Below are 23,648 nucleotides of genomic sequence, written 5' to 3'. Positions count from 1 at the left end.
CAAGGTCCATTTCAATATTTCCCAGCTGACTCCGTGTCTCTCTAAGCTCGGTTTCTGGAACGGAAAACCCTGAGTTGTTGTTAACTCCAAGTTTACTTACCCGGTTTCGTCACTGAATCCGCTTTCTGGAATACCCCCGTTCAGTCAGCTATTTGTTGTGAATCAAAATACAATTACAATTTCAAGCATTTTTAAGTACTTTAGCCTAAATTCCAGCACTTTTCAAACCTGGAACACAAAGCACAATTAAAATTTGTCACGTAAATGTTCCGCAATTCGCGGAGGTTTGCGCGAGGTGTGCGGAGTCGCGCGCTACGTTCACTCGTGAAAGTAGACTTAACTTGTCGCTGATCACCTACACTAGTGTTTCTCGCACAGCTCACACGCACGTACGTCCACACGAAATTAACACAAACGTAGCGCTTTCAAAATAAAAGCGTCACAGTTGTATTGCATGCACGGCATTGATATTTGTTTCATTTATGATTGGCCTCTCGCGGGACGGACAGGGACGCACAACGGGCCGGATGTGGCCCGCGGGCCGTGGTTTGCCCAGATCTGCTGTAGTGTGTTCAGCTCCGCTCATTTGGATTGTGCAACTGCAGGGTGTGATTTATTAATGTGTAGTTAGATGCCTATTGTTAATGCACACACATCATTTTAAAATATTTATTAACAGAAATTAGGATGATTTTATTTGACAAAAGACTATATATAACGAAAACAAGTACATTTCATGTAACAACTAATTCTTAGCAGCATCCTTGGGCACCCCCATGCAGTTAGAATGGTACATTCGACTATGACGTTCATAGTTGACTAGGGGGTATAGTCGAATCAGCGACTATTGCTGGTCACCCCTACTCTGTAGTACGGTGATAGCGGGAATCACCTCCGAGGCTTATGCATCAGAGGAGCTCACTTGTAGACTCAACTCTTCGAATGGCTCCAAAATGGTCACTGTTTTCTCTAGTACAGTGTTTCTCAACCTTTTTTCAGTTGTGGCACCCTTTATATGCATGCAAAATTTTAAGGTACCCCAGTTTACAATGCGTTAAAAACACAGGCTTGGGGGGGGGGTGAAGACGTAAGTTGTTGACGGGGGGGGGGGGGGGGTGTGAACGTAAAATGGACACAAATTAAGTATTATATCGCAATCTATCGATCGCGGGTGGTTGGCCAGAGAGAACTAGTAACTCATTGAATCATAGATATGGATCAGATAAATAAACAAGATTTTTTTTTCGGATGTGAGATATCGGAAGTGTGCCGTGAGAGCGTGTGAAAACGGTCAAATGCGTGTGTCTCATGCTCAATGCGTGAGCGTTGGCAACCCTGAAAACATACTCTCTGCAACCATCTCCCGGCCAACATAACACAAAAAAGTGATTATTAAGACAGAGAGCAGATAAATGTGACGTACAGTCAGTGGGAAACCTGCGTAATCACGTACTGACCTTGGTCATATGCAGGTCATATGCACGCTTTGAGCATGAGACTCGCGCATATTTAGCGATTTCACACGCTCTCACGCCACACATGGAATTTCTCACGCTTGAATATTATTATTATTATTATTAATTTATTTTTTAAATAATCTAATCGCCGCACACCGCAGCATATTCAGCCAATCCATCGGTTGTATATTATAACAGGTTGAACCAATCAGAATATAGATCGCGCTGTTTCTTGGTAGACTTTAGCCAGCCCGCTCCCCAACCACACACACACACACACACACACAGCCGCTACACTAACCATCGCGACAGATTCCAATCCCCCCCCGCCTGGAAAAAAGCTCACGCCCACCAAACTTGAGAGATCTGGTCATATGAAATACACTTTAATGATTTTTAAAGCGTATAATAACTTCAATTTTTTAAACTATAGTTTTTTATTTCACATCAGAATATTTTGACAGCACCCCCGATGAAGACAGACGGCACCCCGGTTGAGAAACGCTGCTCTAGTAGATTCCACTGATTAACGCTGAGTCGGGGAGCTCATGTTCTGACGCAAATATTCCACGAGCCCGTTTCTGCTCAATGACGGACTGTAGCATATAGAATGTGCTGTTCCACCGTGTTTTCACATCTTGTTGAAGATGTTTCATTGGCTGGTTGAGCTGCAACTGAATGTCTTCTAAGCGGGAATACGCCAAAGTTGAATGCTTGAACTGCCCAACAACTCTGCGCCCGCCTGCCACCATGTCAGCGACACTCTGCTGTGCAAGCAGACCCTCGTTTACTGCCAGCTGGAGTGTGTGTGCAATGCATGAAAAGCTAAGCAGTCCAGCATCATCCATTGCCTTTATCATGTTTTTGGCATTGTCACGCACCACTACATGGCCAGAACTTTTAGGAATGGCCCAAGTCTTGAGCATTTCCTCAAATGTGTGCTTGCTATTGCCTGACCTGTATGCGACCCATGGAATTACTTTGCATGCAGTACAACTCTCTGAAGAATGAAACTATCGTCTATCCACTGTGCAGTTAAGCTAATGAGAGACATTGGACAGACGTTGCTGCTCCAAATTTCCGTAGCAAAGCTGAAGGCTGTGATATCATGCAACAAGCTCTTGATATGCATTTGCACCTTGTCGTGCATCTTCGGCAAAATGGTCTCCGTTGTATGATAACGGCTGGGAATTTCATACTTGGGCTCTAACACATCAAGAAGCTGCCGAAATTTCTGATTCTCGACGACTGAAAATGGTTGATCATCAAGAACAATAAACTGGGTAAGAGTTTCTGTTATCTTCACAGATGTAGGGTGTTGTGTAGACATTTTCTCTCGTCTAGCTAGCGTTTGCTGCAGTGTTGGTTGATGCTGTGTTCTGTTAGCAGTGAACTCCTCGTGCTGAGTTTTGTGTTTCATTTTAAGATGTTTTATCAGGTTACTCATGTTGTAGGAAGATGCAGAAGTACCTCCTCTTGTTATTTTCATAGAACACAGTTTGCAGTCTGCTTTGCTTGGGTTGTCATCATAATTGTGAAATAATTCCAGATCGCCGACATGTTGAGTTGTCTGCTCATTAGCGTAATGTGTTTACGTCCACTGGAAACAAGGTATCAGATGTTGGTATCAGAGTCTCGTTTGTGTTTACAAGTATAGGTAAATGGACATAGTCTCGGGCAAATACCCAATACCAGTATCGGTATTCGTGCATCTCTAGATGTAACAGGGTGAACACCTGCTCCATGGGAAATCAAATCAAATATATTTGTATAGCGCTTTTCACAACACATGTTGTCACAAAGCGCTTTACAGGATTTACAAGGTTAACAATGCTATGGGTCCAAATCCCTAATGAGCAAGCCAAAGGCGACAGTGGCAAGGAAAAACTCCCTAGATGGTGGGGAATAGGAAGAAACCTTGAGAGGACTAAGACTCAAAAGGGAACCCATCCTCCATTGGGCGGCCCGTTAACACACAAATTACACAAAAACAAATTATACAGACGAATACACAAGTTACAAACAAATCACACAACCAGGCTAATTATAAGGTAACTAGAATGAAAGTTCTGGGTGTTGATATTGTCAATGTAAATGTCTTATGATGAACGCGAGGTTTTCATTCCGTGTCGGAGCGATGATACTGGTATTGTAGGCTCCAACTGCAGTGTTGCTCCCCAAGTGAACCTCGGAGAAGAAAGATATGTGATGTGAGTTTTAAACATTGAGACTGTGTCTGAGTCCCGAATAAAGGCAGGAAGATTATTCCACAGTTGTGGAGCTTTAAAAGAAAAGGCTCTTCCACCTGCTGTGATCTTTTTGATCCTAGGAACAGTTAATAACCCTGCGTCCTGTGAACGAAGTGAACGTGCTGGGTTGTAATGATCAGTAAGTTCATCATCAGTAAGCTCTAAGATACTCTGGAGCTAAGCCAGGGGGTGAGTTATAGAGGTATATTTGAATAATTTTGTATTGGGTTCTCTTTTGAGTCTTGGTCCTCCCGAGGTTTCTTCCTAATCCCCACCATCATAGGGAGTTTTTCTTTGCCACTGTCACCTCTGGCTTGCTCATTATGGATCTGGACCCATACAATTGTAAAGCTGCTTTGTGACGTGTTGTAAAAAGCACTTATATAAACAAATTTGACTTGACTTGAATGTATTTGTATTTTATTTTGTTTTTTTAATGTCCTTTCTAACTGTATATTGGCTCCACCAGCAATGAGTCAGGATTTTGTTCTCTTGGGACAATGGTTTAGGTCAACTATATAAATGGCTGAGCTTGGGAGATGTGACGACAGAGGCAGATAGACAGACGATGCCTAAAGTGCCATTATTGAAGTGCTGAGTGGGCCTGTTACAAAAATAAAGTGCCATGAGTAATGAAGATTTTTTTCATGAATGGAGTTCTAGTAGATTTGCTTTATTTATGTTGATTAATTAATTTAGTTCATATGGTTTATCTTTTGATTTGGGGGACAGTAAGAATCTGAGTACTCAGAGAAAGCTTGTTTGGGAACATGGTACAAATAATAAACATATTTTTACACATAGAATGACTTCACTACTGTACTTAAGTACTAAAATGGTGCATCTGTACTTTACTGGAGTATTATTTTTTTCTCTTACTTCCACATTTACTTCACTACATATTTTCCATTAGTTTAATACTTTTACTCAGATAAATTTTTTACATGCTGTGAAGTTACTCGTTAAAATTATAAACATATTAGCCAGGAATCAAACCCACATTATCAACACTGCCAGAGCGGTAGATGGCGATGTCACCAGGTCAAGCGATCAGGCTGTCTCATGAGAAAACTTCTCCGGTCGCGTCCCGACCTCTGCTGACTGCCTTCACTGAACACTTGAGCTTCGTAAATTCCAGCACTTTTCAAACCTGGAATACAATGCAACATTAAAATTTGTCAGCTAAATGTTTCTTCTCCTGTTTTTGAGGAGTATTTCTTTATACTACCACATATCGTTTTGGAGAACACTGCAAAGAATGTGACGTGAAAGTACAAACGCTTCCACCGTTCGCACAAGGTGTGCGGAGTCAAGCGCTACGTTCACTCGCAAAAGTATAACTTAGCCTTTAGCTAGGTATACTTGATGCGTCGCGAATGGCGCAAGGGTCCATGCGTCGCGAGGTCGTGGACCTCTTGATTTTTGTGTGTGCAAAGTTACAAGGTGGAATTCGTGCACTTGGATGGCACTTTCAAGGTCCATTTTCAATATTTTCCAGCACCTTCAGCTTAATTTACATATTCATACAAATACACGTATACTCGAAATGATTCTAAATAATCCGCTTTTTATCACGTTACAAGACATGGCACCATGTTTGGTAACAGCAGAAGAATAAGTGTATTACATAAACTTGTTGGCATTTTAATGTATATATTGGCACCTTCCACACCGTCAACATCAAGTGATTGTGGCGTTGAGGAAGGAGAATAACCCTGGCCCTACCTAGAGACAATGTGAGTGTGAAATAGTGGCCTTCAAAAATTCACCTTTGAACTTGAAGAATCTCATCAAGGTAAGTTACAAATATAACGCACAGAAGACATACCAACTTGAGCTATCAGTAAGCGCTAGTTAGGTTTGCTATCTTAGCTAGCTAGCTAGCTAACTAACCTAATTATGTTCATGACGTGCTGCAGTATTCACTTAACATTAGCTGGCAATCATAAAGGCTATGTCACGCTGAATTGTGTTTTTAACAACAGTAAGCCATGTCTCTTTTCGTGCTAACTAATCATGTGCCTGTTTTTATAGTGTAGTGCTTTTATAGGGTAAGGGCATTTATTGAGGATAAACGCAGGGCAGTAGGCTCACCCTTAGAACCCAATGGATGGATTTTACGTCCAAAATATACCTTGTTTTTTCGGCTAAATTAACGCTAACTTGTACATCTGTGTCAAACCTACGACATAGCAGGATATAGGTTATCAGTTTTTTTGTCTACAAAATGTTAAGCCCATTTTTTTAAGTTGCTACTTGTTTTTACATACAAAACACTTGTATTTGTGGTCATTGACAGCTTTGATTTGTAAGTGATATATAAAAAATTGGATAATCAAACTTTGACTGCTTTCTTTAATACAAAACACAATACTTTTTACTTTCAGTACTTGAGTCATAAATTTTAGAATAACTACTTGCAAAATACATAAGTACAAAAAATGCTGAATACTTCTGTACTTCTACTTAGTTAAAGTTTTTAAAGAACACTTCAACTTCTACTCGAGTCACTTTTTTGATAGAGTACTTGTACTTTAACTCAAGTATGGGTCTCTAATACTTTGTCTGCACTCTAAACCCAAATTAGTTGACTTGAAAATTGCATGGAACCCCGTTGCCTCAAATTACTTAAGTTTTTGCACAAAGAGAAACTAAAGAAGTTAAGTTGTATTAGCATAGACTCTTAAGTGGATGCAATGGAAAAATCAAGTTTTCATTAGTGGTCTTTACTCTTGTTCACATTCAATTCCAACAATATTGTGGCATGGTGTAGGAAGGAGAGGTAGCAAACAGATCCATTGCAACACAATAAGGCTTTTTTAATTCAAATTTCCTCAGCAACCTAATCACACAAGAGACCACAATCACGCAAAACACACTTAATTTAGACACGAAACATGAGGAAATGGCAATAACATGACAACACTACACAAACATGGCATAGAATAATTCACACAGTACAACTACATAAACTGATGAAGGGAAACTTAAACCAAGTAACGCACATAATCAAGTACACAATCAATCAACACATGCATAGACATCACATTAACAGAACAATACCGGAGTCGCAGGGACTCAAACAGGCCCCACCCCTACCAATCATAAACTTAACATATTCAGTTATCTTTACTTAACATGATCATTGCAATGCCTATTTCGGCTCAATAATGATAACAACTAGTTTTATTTAGTAATGGAAATGTTTTTTTACAAAACGTGAAATAATTGATTACTAAAATAATTTATTAAAACCAAATCCGGGTTTACAGTGTGCAACAATGTAAATTTCCATGGTGGCTTCCGTCTTGGTTCCTCCAATCGTCATCCTGTAAGAGCTCTTACCCCTGCTGTAATGTTATTAATTGTTGGAACTAATAAGAGGCCAGCACCCTGTGATCTTAGTGGATGTGGGAGTTCTTAATTGGAGATAAGTTATTGGGGGTAATCAGGAGCGAAGCCCCCGCAGTGCTTTATAAGTCAATAGAAGAATTTTACAATTAATACGGAATTTAACTTGTAGCCAATGTTAAATAAGACCGGGCTAATATGATCTAATTTTCTAGTTCTAATGATTAAATTTTCTAGTTAGAACTCTGGCTGCGGCATTTTGAACTACTTGAAGTTTATTTAGATTCCTATTTGAGCATCCTGATAGTAATGAGTTATAGTAGTATAATAAAGGCGTGTACAAAATTTTCTGCATCATGTTGGAATAATGCATTTCTTAGTTTGGCAATGTTACTGCAAAGCTATCCTAATAGTATTATCCACATCCAACATTTAACATCTCTTATGCAGGCCTACATTTTGCCTAATCTAAGTTTGTCATCAGGTTTGGCTGATATGTAAAGTTGAGTGTCATCTACATTTTACATTTACGGCATTTAGCAGACGCTTTTATCCAGAGTGACTTACAAAGTGCTTTGCATTTGATCACAGAATTCATCCTAGGTAATAGTACGGATAGGCCAGAATTCAAGATACCATTGAGTCAGACTACTACTAAACTACAGGAGTCATTACCTAGTGTTTTGCAAGTTAGACGTTTGCCAAGAAGCACAAATAACCATAGACAGACATACAATTTAAGAACAACGGCAAGTGGTATCAGCTGAGTTAGTGCTCTGGTAAGAACTCAACAAACAGGTGGGTCTTCAGGTGGGTCTTCAGTCTACGCTTGAAGATAGCAATAGACTCTGCAGTCCTAGCAGCTAAGGAAGATCGTTCCACCATCTTGGAGCCAGGACAGAGAATAGTCTGGAGCTTTGTCTTCCATGAGATTTTAAGCATGGAGTTTTGAGTCGAGCCAAGCTTGAGTTTCTCAGTGTTCGCTGTACGCTGTATCGGCTTTTGAACATGGACATCATGTAGGGAGGGGCCAGTCCATTTTTGGCTTTGTAAGCAAGCATCAAGTTTTTATATCTGATGCGTGCCGCTACTGGAAGTCAGTGAAGACAGCATAGCAGAGGATCACATGTGAGAACTTGGGGAGATTGAAGACCAGTCGTGCTGCAGCATTCTGAATTAGTTGTAGAGGTCTGATGACCCGTAGAGGAAGACCTGCAAATAGGGAGTTGCAGTAGTGCAGCTTAGACATTACTAGAGACTGCACAAGCACTTGAGTAGCTTCCTGTGAAAGGAAAGGTTGTATTGTCCGTATGTTGCACAGGAGAAATCTGCAGGATCTGGGGTGGGTTTCCCGAAACGTTTGTAGCACTAAGTACTTCTTAACCTCGTACGTTTCATAGGAGGTTACAAAGTACTTAGTGCTACGAACGTTTCGGGAAACCCACCCCTGGTCAGTTTTGAAACATGTGTTGAGAAGGACAACTCGTCCAACGTTACATAGCAGTGAAAGTTGACACCATGTTTGTTTATAACTATGGGTCCATTTTCAGTAATTTCCAGCACCTTACATCTGTAGTGTGGTATACTAAATCCCCAGGTCACATATCAATGGCAATATTACCATACCCCATTAGAAGACATTGGGGAGCCACTTAATTTAGAAATATACAGCAGAAGAACAGCTTGGTTGGAATTGGTTAGACACATGTGAGAGTTGGTTTCATTTTCAAAATAATTTTTTTTATTTTTCTGAATAATCTATTGATATTGATGTTATAACATGTAGTAAGTTACATATTTATACAAATTCTCACACACACACATGGTTAATTAATGTATTACATTAAAAGAGATGGTAATGTGTTTGGTAATAGCAGAATAGTTTGTTACATAATACACTTATTTATGTATTAAGCTAGCTATCTTAATATTACAGTATATGCTAGCTTTGTTAGAATTTGCTCCGGTATAGCTCATTTTATATAATGGTAGTTTCTTTTCAAAATGCACAATCATAACATCTTCATGTTCTCTCAGGTTTCATGCTGGAATTAAAACAGGGAATACATTTCCCGCTTGCATCTGTAACAAAATACAAGTGAATAGTCAGATAGCTATTTATTGTGAAATTAAAGTTACAATTCCAAGCATTTTCTAGTACTTTAGCCAAATTTCCAGCACTTTTTCAATCTAGAAAATGCAGCATTAAATTTCAAACATTTTCAAGGATTTATAGCACCCGAATGAACCCTGAAATTGGATCGATCTACTCCAAGCTCTTTTATACTTTTTTTCTTCAACCGAATGCCTGGTGAAGGGGCTTGTTTGAAACGATGAAACTGAATTTTAGTTAACCAGAAAATTTTACCAGAAAGTTAACCAGAAAATTTGCATTTTCTAACAAAGCTGACATTACTAACTAGTCACTAAGCAAGCAAGAACAAAAAGGAAAATGCATGTATCTATAAAATACAGTGAATATATTTAAAAGCTAATGCCCATTAATAAATGTTATTACACGGGTTGGACATTGAAGCTGAAACACCTGGTTTTAGACCACAATAATTTATTAGTATGGTGTTGGGCCTCCTTTTGTGGCCAATACAGTGTCAGTTCGTCTTGACAATGACATATACAAGTCCTGCACAGTGGTCAGAGGCATTTTAAGGCATTCTTCTTAAATAACATTTTCTTATAATACAGTTGACTGTGGAATGTTTAGCAGTTAGGACATTTCATGACTCGATTTGTTGCACAGGTGGCATGTGTTAGCAAAATATTTGTAAAAACAGTCTGCATGCCAGTCTGCATTAATTTTATACATACCTGTGGCCATGGAAGTGTTCGGAACACCTGATTCCAATAATTTAGAAGGGTGAATGAATACTTTTGGCAATATAATGTATATTCACAAGGTTCCTAAACAAAACTATATATTTTATGTAACCCTTACTGATCTTTATCTCCATATATCCATTTTCTCCTCTTCCTCTCTCCTTTCTCTCTCTTACTCTTAGCCATTTCTCGGCAGTAATGACAGTGTGAATCAGATCAGTGGAAAGATTAAACTTGGCAAAGAGGTGCTGGCTACACTGGAGGGTCACTGGGTAAGTGTGTGTGTGTGTGTGTGTGTGTGTGTGTGCATTCACATGGGTAAAATGGTCCATTTATTAAATTAGTAGATCCTAGCAATCTAGAGCTATATCTAGTCCTAACTGTGTGTGTGATCTCTGTAGGACAGTGAGATCTTCATAAATGATAAGAAGACGGGTGTGATGGATACATTTTGGAATCCAACATCGGAGCTTCGGCAGAGCCGTCTACCACGTTGCACTGTTCCCCTTGAGGAGCAGAGCGAGTTTGAGTCAGAAAGGTACCACCCACAAAGATCACATAAGTAAACACATAACCAGTAAAACAACATCGTCCTAATCTTGTCAAATGAGCATATTAACAGTATTCATAAACAAGTTTAGAAGCATCTCTGGAATTACAGGCAGGCATAGAATTTGTTCAGAGCCTCTGACAGAGACGGGTCTTTTTGGCATTGTGCATCTCTCGTTTTTTAGCATTTCCATATGTTCCATGGCTCCTAGTAGGAAAAGTGGTCCAGGATTCTTTGAGCATATGCAGCTTTTGCCCTCTTACCTCCTGAAGTCAGCTCTCTTCTTGCCCTCCTGAGTTCCTGTGAGTTGCCAGACCTGAAGGCAGCATCCCTGGCTTTCAGCAGAGAGCACACCTCTGCATTCAGCCAGGGTTTCTGGTTTGGGTAGCAAGTTAGTCTTTGTGGCGGTAGCGGCATCCTCCACACACTGTATGTACCCAAATACTGCAGATGAGTAGTCCTCCAGATCCAGCTCTCCCTCAGCAGCCTCTGTGAAGACCTGTCAGTCTGTGCAGCCAAAGCAGTCCTGCAGCACAGTGTTGGCGTCACTGGGAATCTCGCTGGATGGTGTAAACATGGTCGAGAGTGTTGTTCTTTCGTATTGGCATGCTCATGTGCTGGTAATACCTTGGCAAAGTGTCTGCCAGGTTTACATGGTCTCCAGCCACATGATGTCATCATGTAACTCGTTAAGTGTGTTGTTATCATTAGCATCCAGCGCTGTGTATACAGCAATGATAAACACTGCTGTGAACTTGCGAGGCTTCACTTTACTGCTCGTAAGCACACAGTTCGTGCACCAACCATTGTTAATATAAACACATCATCCACCACCTTGGGATTTACTGGATCGCTGGTTATGTTCCACGTGGAAGAGGCGAAGACCAGCGAGCTGAAATATGAGTCCGGCATGCTGTCGTTTAGCCAGGTTTCTGTGAGACAAAGCACAGAACAGTTCCTCATCTCATCAGAAACACTCATCCTCAGCCGCAGAAGGTCTAGCTTTGTGGTCCACAGAAAGGACTTGGAGGTCTATTAGCATTAGCTTTTAGCCACACTAGCACCCCCGAGCAGTTGCCTCGTTTCTGCTTCCTCTTGCCCTTTGTCCCCTGACCTCTGCTGCGCCATGCCGGTGTTCGTAGCTTGGCTCAGAGAGTTTGATCTGTAGTCGTAGTTTTTGCGACTAGATCGAGAGAAGTTCCGTTCTTCTATAATTCACACACTTGAAGTGCACGCAGTCAGCCTCAGAATCTACATAAAAGACATTAAGAACAGTGTTTTCACTGGGAACGTGAGAATCCGCTGCACTACCATGTGCTGCCATCTTAGTGAACCAATTGTTAGTGAACCAATTGTTCAGTCCTTACCTACAGTCATGCCCGAAACTACATAAAAGACATTAAGAACAGTGTTTTCACTGGGAACGTGAGAATCCGCTGCACTACCATGTGCTGCCATCTTAGTGAACCAATTGTTAGTGAACCAATTGTTCAGTCCTTACCTACAGTCATGCCCGAAAGTAAACAATTTGCACTGCTGCAGTGCGATAGTAGCGTGTAGCATTTGTGGAATGTCAATTGACGCAAGCCACCATTAGTGGTAGAAAAAAACAGCCGCTGTTCTCATGTTAAAGATCTGTACATGGTCATCCCTAATAAAGATGAGCTTTAAAGCATTTTCATGATGCTAAGACCTAAGAAGAACCCTCCTGCAGATAATCCTGCAGACTGGCTTGTATTAAATCTGAACAGCTTCACTTTTGATTCCACAAATAAAGAGAATGGGTATTGAAATGGGACCATCTTATGCTGATCTCTTTGTTGGATTTGTTCAGAAACACTGAACAAACACTGAGCAATATACTTTATTAAGGGTAATATTTTTACCCTTACAATTTCTGAGATACATTGATGACATTTTTGGTATTGTTACGTGCACATTAGAAGAGCTCTAACTCAGCTATTGAATGAAATGTAACATATCCTGGTATGAGGATAACCTTTTTGGTCCCAATGGACACTCCTTACTATCTATGGCCTCAGACATAAGAGCATTTGTAGTAAAAATTACTTCCTTCTGAGAACTGTGTAAATGCATGAACATTTTCAAAACTGGTTTTCTTAAGGAAATCGTAGATGTGTTTTAAAGAGGTAAAGATTGGACACACTGACCTATAAACAATCTGCTTAAGACAATAAGAATTCTTGGTGTTGACTTCCTACAAATAAAATAATGGCTAAATATTATATTATACTTAAACACTTCAGAATCCTCCAGGGTGAATCAGAGACCGCATCCCTTTTTAAGGATCCTTCACCAATCTGTAATATGAGATAAAAACATTAAAGATAAGCTCATAAAGAGCAATATAATTGCAAAAAAATGTTGTATGTACGCAACTGTTGTTTTTTAAGTCAAAAGTGGATAAACTCCGTTATCAGCACTCTTTACAATGCCACTGACCTGCGCTCACCTTTAGGAAGTAGTAGTTTTGAAGCTCCCTCAGTTGTGTGCGGTGCCTTTGCTGCACCTCGTATGTGGTTTATTATTAAACGTGTGACAGAAGACCGCGTCTCATCAACGAGACTCAAAGCAATCACTTCATGCCGCTAGTCTCCCGTTTTCCACTACGCTGGTTTTAAAAGTGTAAGCGGCTCGCTAGGCTTGTAAACAAACCGCGCACCATGAAGATGTAGCAGTCTGTTGCCCTCAGAGTTGATGAGGTAACCGGGCCACGGCACAGACCGTTTGTGCAGGTGAGAGCGCGGACCGGCTGGAGAGCCGCATGAAACCAGGCAAAGAGCCGCAGGTTGGCCACTCCTGCCTTACATCCTCTTGCACCACAGCAAGAGTTGTCTACTGCATTGCTTGCAAGAGATGTAATCACTTTTATATTGGAGAAACTAAGAGGACACTTGCTGATTGGTTTGTTGAACACCTTGAGACTAACAGGATTAAGATGTCATTTCCAGTTGCAAGTCATTTTAATATTAATGAACTATTTACGTAATATTATTTATAATACATAATTAATTGTTAATATAATGAATTACATATTATTAATTATTATTTACTAATCATTATTATTGTTGTTGTTGTTGTTATTATGTATCAGTTGTATTAATGTATTATCTGTTTGCATAGCCAGTTGTTGCTACGGCAGCAATGAAATTAGGAAAAGATAACATGGTAACAAACATAAAGGTCCAACTTAACATGCAGATACTTAACATGCAGATACTTTTTGAAGCATTAGATGGGTTATTTGAAGTGTTAAGTCTCCATTGCAGCTTTGTTGAGTCTCATCACCATCTTTATATGTAAGCTGTGGAGAAGATCGGACCACTAGTGCATAAACACTAAACCCATTACAATTCAGGATTTGGGACTTCTGAAAAGTACTTAAAAATAGGTACTGAGCTCTATTTGTTTCATTCTCTCTCAATCCAGGTTGTGGCAGCATGTAACAAGAGCTATAAACAATAAAGACCAGACTGAGGCAACTAATGAGAAGTTCATTCTAGAGGAGGCACAGCGAAAGTCTGCACGTGAGAGAAAGATGAAATGTGAAGACTGGAAACCTTTGCTGTTCGACCAGGAAACTGCCACAGGAGAGTGGCACTATCGTTATGCAGAGTGAGTAGTGGCCTCTAGTTTTTTTCTTTTATTATTTTAGAATCACATACCAGTACAACAACTTTTTCGGTTAGTATTTTAAACATTACCCTTTTTTATGTGATCCATATTTTATCAATTTTTACAAGAACAGGCCTGAAAAATAAAAAAAGAGAAAAGAAAAAGGAGAAAGAAAGAGAAAAAACAGAGAGGAGAGAGAAAAAACAACATAATAGTACATCTAAATAATAAATAGAATAATGTAGAACTTGGGGTAATTAAGAATATAACATACATACAAAGAATAACTTGAGTACAGTAGATAAATCAAACAGTGCAGTGTTTTGTGTTTCCGCGTCGTGTTTAGTTCCCTGTCCTATTATGCCCGTTTATCTTACCTGTTCTGGCTGCCCTCCCGGTTTGACCCACGCCTGTCCATTCGACCATGGTTTTGGTATTCCCTTGAATAAATCTCGCTCTCCTCAGCGTTTGTGTCCGCCTCCTCGCTCCGCAGCGCAAGCTGCGGTACACTATTCCATTTCTTCCAAATTCTTTCTAATCTATCAATCTGAAACCTCATAGAGAAAGTTACTCTTTCCGTTACAAAGATTTCATAGATTATATCATACCAGTTCTCAATGGAGGGTGCTTCAGGCTTAAGCTATTTCTTTGTGATCGCTTTCCTTGCGGCTACGCTGAGTATTCCAAATAAATGCTTTGTTGGAGTGTTTACTGATATTGAATGTAGGCACCCAAAAAAAGTTCTTCCCAATTAATGGTTATTTCTGGCCCGAGTATGGTGACTAACTCTGTACAAATTCCACTCCAAAAGGTTTTTATCTTTGGACAGGCCCAAAACAAGTGCAAATGATTGGCGTCCTGAGAGCTACAGGACCTCCAGTAGCTAGATAAGCCTGTATGGTGAGATGATTGAATAGGTGTGATAAAATATCTACTAAGGCTCTTCCATCCAAACACTCTCCATGATAATGAACTTATCTTCCATTGAGAATCACATACCAGTACAACAACTTTTTCGGTTAGTATTTTAAACATTACCCTTTTTTATGTGATCCATATTTTATCAATTTTTACAAGAACAGGCCTGAAAAATAAAAAAAGAGAAAAGAAAAAGGAGAAAGAAAGAGAAAAAACAGAGAGGAGAGAGAAAAAACAACATAATAGTACATCTAAATAATAAATAGAATAATGTAGAACTTGGGGTAATTAAGAATATAACATACATACAAAGAATAACTTGAGTACAGTAGATAAATCAAACAGTGCATTTGATAAATTTAAACAAATGTAGGGTATTTCAGGGAGATATAACTATTTGTCACTTAGGGCTACGCCCCCCCCTCTCCTCGCTGTCACTCCAATGTCTCTGTTCCTCGTGGTTCTGTTGTTCCTTGCCCGTTAGCCCCGCCCTGCTTGTCTGTCTGCCTGGTTTCTGTCTGTCTGCCACGCCCGTGTCATAATTGTCCTCAGCTGTGTCTTGTTATGTTCCTTGTATATCAGTCCTTGTTTCACCCATGTCCGTATCGGTGGTTTTGTTCACTCGGTCGGTTTGTGCTTTGTTCATTCTGTCGGTTTGTGCATTCCTGTTCGCTGTTTTGGTCCCGCTCGTGAGTTTGCTCTGTGTTTCTGTCATCCGTGTAGATCTGCCTGTTTTGTGTTTCCGCGTCGTGTTTAGTTCCCTGTCCTATTATGCCCGTTTATCTTACCTGTTCTGGCTGCCCTCCCGGTTTGACCCACGCCTGTCCATTCAACCATGGTTTTGGTATTCCCTTGAATAAATCTCGCTCTCCTCAGCGTTTGTGTCCGCCTCCTCGCTCCGCAGCGCGAGCTGCGGTACACTATTCCATTTCTTCCAAATTCTTTCAAATCTATCAATCTGAAACCTCATAGAGAAAGTTACTCTTTCCGTTACAAAGATTTCATAGATTATATCATACCAGTTCTCAATGGAGGGTGCTTCAGGCTTAAGCCATTTCTTTGTGATCGCTTTCCTTGCGGCTACGCTGAGTATTCCAAATAAATGCTTTGTTGGAGTGTTTACTGATATTGAATGTAGGCACCCAAAAAAAGTTCTTCCCAATTAATGGTTATTTCTGGCCCGAGTATGGTGACTAACTCTGTACAAATTCCACTCCAAAAGGTTTTAATCTTTGGACAGGCCCAAAACAAGTGCAAATGATTGGCGTCCTGAGAGCTACAGGACCTCCAGTAGCTAGATAAGCCTGTATGGTGAGATGATTGAATAGGTGTGATAAAATATCTACTAAGGCTCTTCCATCCAAACACTCTCCATGATAATGAACTTATCTTCCATTGAGATCCACAGTATTTTGTCCAGAATTCATCCGGAATACCACTGTTGGATTCTTTTTCCCATTTGTGTTTTATATAGACAGTGTTGGTTACTTTAATTTCCTGGAGACCCTTGTATATTTGCGAAATCACCTTATGTCTTATATGCACTAATAAAAATTTGTATGAAATTACTTGTAAATGCCTTTTGGGCTTCTCTCATATTACTACTTATATAGTGATGTACCTGAAGGAATCGATAATTTGTTATTATTTAACCCATGTAAAAGCTTTTAACCTCTGGAATCTGTTCAATGTATCTTGGTTAAAAAACGTACAGTATGAAGTTAGGCCCTGTTTAGCCCATCCCTTATAGGTCGTATCCTGCCGATTTGGAATAAAATCTAAGTCATAAGAGCACCATCTCAGGATCTTTACTTTTTCAAGGAGGCCCCCCTTGGTAATAACATTTAGCCATATTCTTAAGTTGACATTAATCACTTTATTACCTTTCTCCATTAACTTCATAACTTGTCTTTTATCTCCCAAGTGAGATTGAATTGGAATTTCTCCAGCTATTCTTTCCTCAATTTCTTTCCATCTTGCATGGTAATCCAGTTTGCACCAATAAAATAAATATCTCAGCTGGGACGATGTAAAATAGTCTTTAAAGCATGGTAGGGCAACCCCCCCCCCCTTTATCTTTTGCCAATTGAAGAGTTTGGAATTTAATTCTTGGTTTTCTCCCTTGCCAAATGTACCGTGATATTAATTTATCCCATTCCTTAAATTGTCTGTCCTTTATTTCAACTGAAAGAGTTTGAAATAAGTATAATAACCTAGGCAGAACATTCATTTTGATTTACTCAATTCGTAACTCAAAACACTGGGCTTAAATTCCATCTTTTTATGTCTTCTTGTAATTTCAGGCTTAAGTAATCAAAGTTTAGGGCAAATAGTTTTGTTAAATCTTTTGGGATATTTACTCCTAAGTACTTCATATAATCCAAGTTCCAATTTAATTGCAATTTAGAGCTTACAATCTGGCTAGGCTCGTATCTAAAACGAAGTATTTGAGTTTTTGGAATATTCAATTTATAACCTGAAATGGAACCAAAAGCCTCTAGTGCAGGGGTGGCCAACCTGCGGCTCGCGAGCCGCATGCGGCTCTTTGCCTGGTTTCGTGTGGCTCCCCAGCCGGTCTGCGGGCTCACCTGCACTAACGGGGCGACACACTGCTACATTTTCGTGGTGCGCGGTTTGTTTACAAGCCTAGCGAGCCGCTAATACTTTTAAAATCGCCGTAGTGGAAAACACGCATTTGACTGTCTTCACAGCTAATAATTTAACACCCCCCCCCACCCCCCCCCCCCGCTTGACAACTTACACTCGCCACCGCCACCCCCCCCGCTCGACAACTTACACTCGCCGCCGCCCCCCCCCCCCCCTCAACAACTTACACTCGTCAATGCATGATGTGGCTCTTTGCCGTTACACAGTACAAAAAATGGCTCTAGGTCTCTGGCGGGTTGGCCACCCCTGCTCTAGTGTATCCAACAGATATGCAATTGAACTTTCTGGATTTGACAGATAAATTAAAATGTCATCGGCAAATAAAGAAATTTTATGTTCTTGATCCAACATTTTTATACCTGTAATGTTTTTATCTTGGATAATACTCCAACTTAGTACTTCAATAAATAGTGCAAACAATGTTGGGCTTAGTGGACAACCTTGTCTAGTACCTCTTTCCAAACAAAAAAAATGTCCATGTTTCCATTTATTTTTAATCTCGCCGTTGGTCCCTTGTACAGTGCTTGAATTGTGTTAATAAAGGTCTGATGAAATCCAAATATTTGCAATACTTTGTATAAAAACTCCCAGTTGACCCGATCAAAAGCTTTTTCTGCGTCAAGTCCCAAAAATACTGCCTGAAGTTCTTTATCTACTGTATGTTCAATTATATGTAATGTGCGTCGAATATTGTCTTGTGTCTGCCTTTGTAGAATAAAACCTGTCTGATCTAGGCTTATTATTTGGGGTAGAATATTTTCAGTCCTTTTTGCTAAGATATGGGTAAAAAATTTTTTATCTTGATTTAGTACGCTTAAGGGCCGGTAGTTACCGCATTCCAATTTATCTTTACCTTCTTTTGGTATCAGGGAGATCACTGCTTCTCTCCAAGATGGAGGAGCTAAACCAGTCTTAAGCACATAATTAAATACATACTTCTTTACTGGGATCAGTGGACCTTTCATTTCCTTGTACCATTCCGAGGGAAACCCATCAGGTCCCAGTGCCTTATTAGATTTTAAGTTTGATATTGCTTTTATAATTTCTTCTTCAGTTATTTCACTAATTAGAGCTTCATTTTGTTCATCCCCCACTTTAGGTAGTGGGGGATCCCCCACTCTTAATTTTGTTGTCTATTTTAGGTTGTGTATATAAATTTTTGTAGAAACTTTCAAATGTTTTTTGTATGTCATTTAGCTTACTAAGTATAGAGTCTGTTAAGGGGTCTTTAATTTTATAAATTGTGTTTTCTGCTTGTTGTTTTTTTAACCTGTAATCGAGCAATTTGGCTGACTTTCCTCCTGTCTCATAATATCTTTTTGTTTAAGAAAGATCAGCTTTTTCTTTATTTCATTTGCAAGGACTGCATTTAATTAGTTTCAGCAGTTACAGACAGATATAAAAGAATACCTAGAAGTAAATGATAATGGAGAAGTACCCCCACTAATTCTTTGGGATGCATGTAAGGTAGTTTTAAGGGGGAAAATTATGGGATATTGCTCAAAGTTAAAAAAGCATAAAAAAGAAAAATTAGAACAGTTACAATCAGAATTAAAATCATTAGAGAACATTCATAAAAATACATTGAATCCAAAAACTAAAGTTGAATTCGCCTCTAGTTGTTATACCCAACAAACAAGTATGCTAAAAAGTCTTAAAATAGAGGGTTAATAATCTGTAGTGAAAAGTTAGTGCTGTTTGCATAATAGGTTTGTGCTGCAGTGCATGTGTCGTCCTGCTTTATTAGATCTTTAAAAGTGTCAAAGTCTGCTATACTGACTTTAGCTGAAATAATGTCTCTCTCTCTCTCTCTCTCTCTCTCTCTCTCTCTCTCTCTCTCTCTCTCTCTCTCATGCCCTCTCACTTTGTCAGTACACGTCCATGGGACCCATTGAATGATCTGATCCAGTTTGAGAAAGATGGCTGTATTCAGACTAAAGTGCGCCACAGAACGTCTATGGTACGTTCAGCCAGTGTAGTTAGTCTCTGTGCCCAGCAGGGTTCCCGGAGAGACAATTACCTAAGCCAGGTATGTCTTCTTGACCCACCCCTCTTCCTTCAGCCCCACCTACCAACACAGTTGCCTCTGTTTCCGTCTCAGTGTCCTGTACCATAGCAATAAATCATCATCATTCAACAAACAGATTAATATCCTGGCATTTTGGTTGCAAAATCCATACTGGATACAGACTGAATGGCTTACTGTGTTTTTTTCTTTTTCCTGTTAATTTTTAGTTTATCTGTTAAATTAAAACTTTATTCATTATTCACTTTGTTGCTTTGCACTATAAGCACAACATGTGTTTTGATTTAAATAAGAGTCATATTGTGTGTGTGTGTGTGTGTGTGTGTGTGTGTGTGTGTGTGTGTGTGACATTATTGCAAAATCTGAGGAGTGTACTTTTTTTTTCTTTACAATGACTGCACAGCTGAATAGATAAACATAGAATTATGTGTGTGTGTTGTCTAGGTAACGGGATCAAAACGAAAACACAAGCAGAGTAATCGGGACAAAGCTCCAGAGAGTGGAGGCTCCTCTCCTGAACCGGAACAACATGACTCATCTGCCAGTGAAAGTAAGAAAACATTCCCATACACATCTGATGTAAACACAAACAAAAACATTTGATGTAAACAAACACACAGTGTAGTCACACACCATTACTAACCCACAAAATTCTAGTTATTTTGAACTTTGAATGTCCTCACTGTTACAGGGCACAAAAGCAAACACAACAGCCGCTTAAGAAAAAAAGCAACAGACCTTTCTGAGTTGCAATGTGCTGTGGAGTCCATCAGACAGACCCAGGAAGACATTAACAGGTATGAGACTCTGGCTGCACATAGATGTCTCTGCTGTGCTGTACCACATCCCTGACTGCTCATTCATTTGTTCTGGTTTTTTATGGCAACTTTCAGGAACATATTTGATCTGAGGAGACGAGTGGCAGGTGAATCACTGCGGGAGAGTACGTTCCTCACACAACGAGACTACATCATCATCCTCTTTCTTGTCTGCATGCAGGTCTTCCTCAGCCTGCTCCTCAAATAGAGAGAGGAGGGAGAAAGAGAGCGAATTGAACTCATGAGAAAGTGATCACCCTTATATCACTCCATCTTTCTCTCCCTTTCTCTCTCTATCTCATTGCCTCTTCTGCTGACCCTTCAGCTTGTCCACATTTACTGATTAGATTTTTTTACTGTCATTGTCGTAACAATGAAAGGTTTCTGCATTTCAATGAAAAGTGCTGGCATGGCTGTTTAAGTGACATATGAATTTCATATGAACTTGTGGAATGTTTATGGACTGTTGTCTACAGATGATGGAGAATCTGCCACAGCCTGCACCATCTCATCTTTTACATTATATATATATTATATTATATATATATATATACTGAGTTGGAAGGTGAGGGGTTAAGTGGAAGCCTGTGAGCCTGTGTCTCCCCCTATCAGGACTGTGATGCCCGCTGTTCGTTTACAGAGGGCCTGGCAGTTATAATTTAGCGCAATACCAGTTTCAAATGACAGTAAAATTGACCAATCATATCTTCCCCTTAGTGGGCGGGCTTAACTGTATGATAATTTCCGCCCCCGCTGTGGCGACGCTAGCTGTCGTTAGCCTACCGCCGCTAGCTAGTTTCGATTCGGCCCTTAGACGTCCTCATTTACATATTCCACTTCTGAGAACCACGGAGCTGTGAAACCTTATTTTGTTTGGAAACTTATTTTGCTTAACAAGTTATCTAGTACAAATGTTATTTGAACAAATGTTATTTGGGTAGCGGGCCCAGGTTTCATGGTCACGGTTCGCTACTGATATATATATATATATATATATATATATATATATATATATATATATATATATATATATACATACACTACCGTTCAAAAGTTTGGGGTCACTTAGAAACGTTCTTATTTTTGAAAGAAAAGCAGTTTTTTTTCAATTTAGCTAACATTAAATGCATCAAAAATACACTCTATACATTATTAATGTGGTAAATGACTATTCTAGCTGTAAACGTCTGGTTTTTAATGCAATATCTACATAGATGTATGGAGACCCATTTCCAACAACCATCACTCCAGTGTTCTAATGGTACATTGTGTTTGCTAACTGTAAGGAGGCTATTGGATATTTAGAAAACCCTTGAAAACCCTTCTGCAAGTAGGTTAGCACAGCTGAAAACAGTTTTGCTGATTAGAGAAGCTATAAAACTGACCTTCCTTTAAGCTAGTTGAGAATCTGGAGCATTACAATTGTTGGTTCAATTAAACTCACAAAATGGCCAGAAAAAGACAACTTTCAATTGAAACTTGACAGTCTATTCTTGTTCTGAGAAATGAAGGCTATTCCATGTGAGACATTGCCAAGAAACTGAAGATTTCCTACAATGGTGTGTACTACTCCCTTCAGAGGAGAGCACAGACAGGCTCTAACCAGAGGAGAAGGAGAAGTGGAAGGCCCTGCTGCACAACTGAGCAAGAAGACAAGTACATTAGAGTCTCAGGTTTGAGAAATCGACGCCTCACGGGTCCTCAACTGGCAGCTTCATTAAATAGTACCCGCAAAACGCCAGTGTCAACATCTACAGTGAAGAGGCGACTCGGGGATGCTGGCCTTCAGGGCAGAGTGACAAAGAAAAAGCCATATCTGAGACTGAATAAGATATATCTGAGACTAATAAAAGAAAAAGATTCATATGGGCAAAAGAACACAGACATTGGACAGAGGAAGATTGGAAAAAAGTGTTATGGACAGACGAATCAAAGTTTGAGGTGTTTGGATCACACAGACGAACATTTGTGAGACGCAGAACAACTGAAAAGATGCTGGATGAGTGCCTGACACCATCTGTCAAACATGTTGGAGGTAATGTGATGGTCTGGGGTTGCTTTGGTGCTGGTAAAGTGGGAGATTTGTACAAGGTAAAAGGGATTTTGAATAAGGAAGGCTATCATTCCATTTTGCAACACCATGCCATACCCTGTGGACAGCGCTTGATTGGAGCCAATTTCATCCTGCAACAGGACAATGACCCAAAGCACACCTCCAAATTATGCACAAACTATTTAGAGAAGAAGCAGGCAGCTGGTGTTTTATCGGTAATGGCATGGCCAGCGCAGTCACTAGATCTCAACCCAATCAAACTTGTGGGAGCGGCTTCTGGAAGCATGGGGTGAAATTTCTCCAGATTACCTCAGCAAATTAACAGCTAGAATGCCAAAGGTCTGCAATGCTGTAATTGCTGCTAAGGGAGCATTCTTTGACGAAAGCAAAGTTTAAAGTAGAAAATTATTTCAAAAAAAAAAAAAAACGTTCTACCTTGTCAATGTCTGGACTATATTTCTATTCATTTTGCAACTCATTTGATAAATAAAAGTATGAGATTTCAGGGCAAAACACAAAATTGTCTAGGTGACCCCAAACCTTTTAACGGTAGTGTATATATTTTAAGTGTATTCATATTGTGTGCGTGTGTGTGTGAGTGAGGGAATTCTCTCGCTTCAGTCCAACATGTTCCTGAGGAGTCTGCTATTGGGTTTTATGCTACATAAAAAGTATTTTTCATTAAATAAAGAATGGGAACAATTTTCATGAATCCTCATTTTAATAGAAGTCAGTGGAGTCTACATTTCATATCTTCAGTTTGTTACAGCAAGTATAATAATGATCTAAGTTTATCTTAGACTAGCATGTGTAGTATGGAGCTTTGCTATTTCAATTATTGCTAGGAATAGCAAGACAAGTAGGTAACTTTTACAGTTCATTAAAGAGTTAGAATATGTTTTAAGATTAGGGTCAACCAAGTTAGCAAATTAGTAAAGGTTGTAGCAGAACGTCCTGTGACTTTTGCTGTTGTAGCTGCTTGCTTCCCTAGAAGACAGTCATACTTCTGTTTTGATGTATCAAAGCCAAATAGCCAATCTAGTCAACAGGAATCTGCAGTAATGACCAAGTTGCTAGCAATGATCTTT

General features: G+C 39.6%; 1 protein-coding gene and 1 long non-coding RNA gene across 9 annotated transcripts in view; one reads left to right on the top strand and one right to left on the bottom strand.

Moving 5' to 3' along the window:
* osbpl8 (oxysterol binding protein-like 8) overlaps positions 1-23,029 on the top strand; it is a 154,760-nt gene extending 131,731 nt beyond the window's left edge. For 6 of the 8 annotated variants that reach the window (XM_077006577.1, XM_077006581.1, XM_077006583.1 and 3 more), the window contains 7 exons: positions 10,075-10,164; positions 10,294-10,430; positions 13,893-14,078; positions 19,536-19,692; positions 20,134-20,239; positions 20,381-20,486; positions 20,583-23,029. In XM_077006577.1, coding sequence (XP_076862692.1) covers positions 10,075-10,164; positions 10,294-10,430; positions 13,893-14,078; positions 19,536-19,692; positions 20,134-20,239; positions 20,381-20,486; positions 20,583-20,715 — 915 coding nt within the window. In that variant the 3' untranslated portion in view covers positions 20,716-23,029. The remainder of the gene's footprint in view (positions 1-10,074; positions 10,165-10,293; positions 10,431-13,892; positions 14,079-19,535; positions 19,693-20,133; positions 20,240-20,380; positions 20,487-20,582) is intronic. The other 2 variants (XM_077006579.1, XM_077006580.1) reach the window with 1 other exon arrangement.
* On the bottom strand, positions 9,070-11,100 carry LOC143514870 (uncharacterized). Its single transcript, XR_013130976.1, has 2 exons — positions 10,706-11,100; positions 9,070-10,398 (listed from the first exon to the last, which is right to left on the bottom strand). It is a non-coding gene; the product is annotated as an uncharacterized LOC143514870 (long non-coding RNA).
* Positions 23,030-23,648: the final 619 nt, after the last annotated feature.

The sequence above is a fragment of the Brachyhypopomus gauderio genome, chromosome 5 (assembly GCF_052324685.1).
Source record: "Brachyhypopomus gauderio isolate BG-103 chromosome 5, BGAUD_0.2, whole genome shotgun sequence".
Taxonomy (NCBI): domain Eukaryota; kingdom Metazoa; phylum Chordata; class Actinopteri; order Gymnotiformes; family Hypopomidae; genus Brachyhypopomus; species Brachyhypopomus gauderio.
This window is presented reverse-complemented; position numbering and strand designations above follow the sequence as displayed.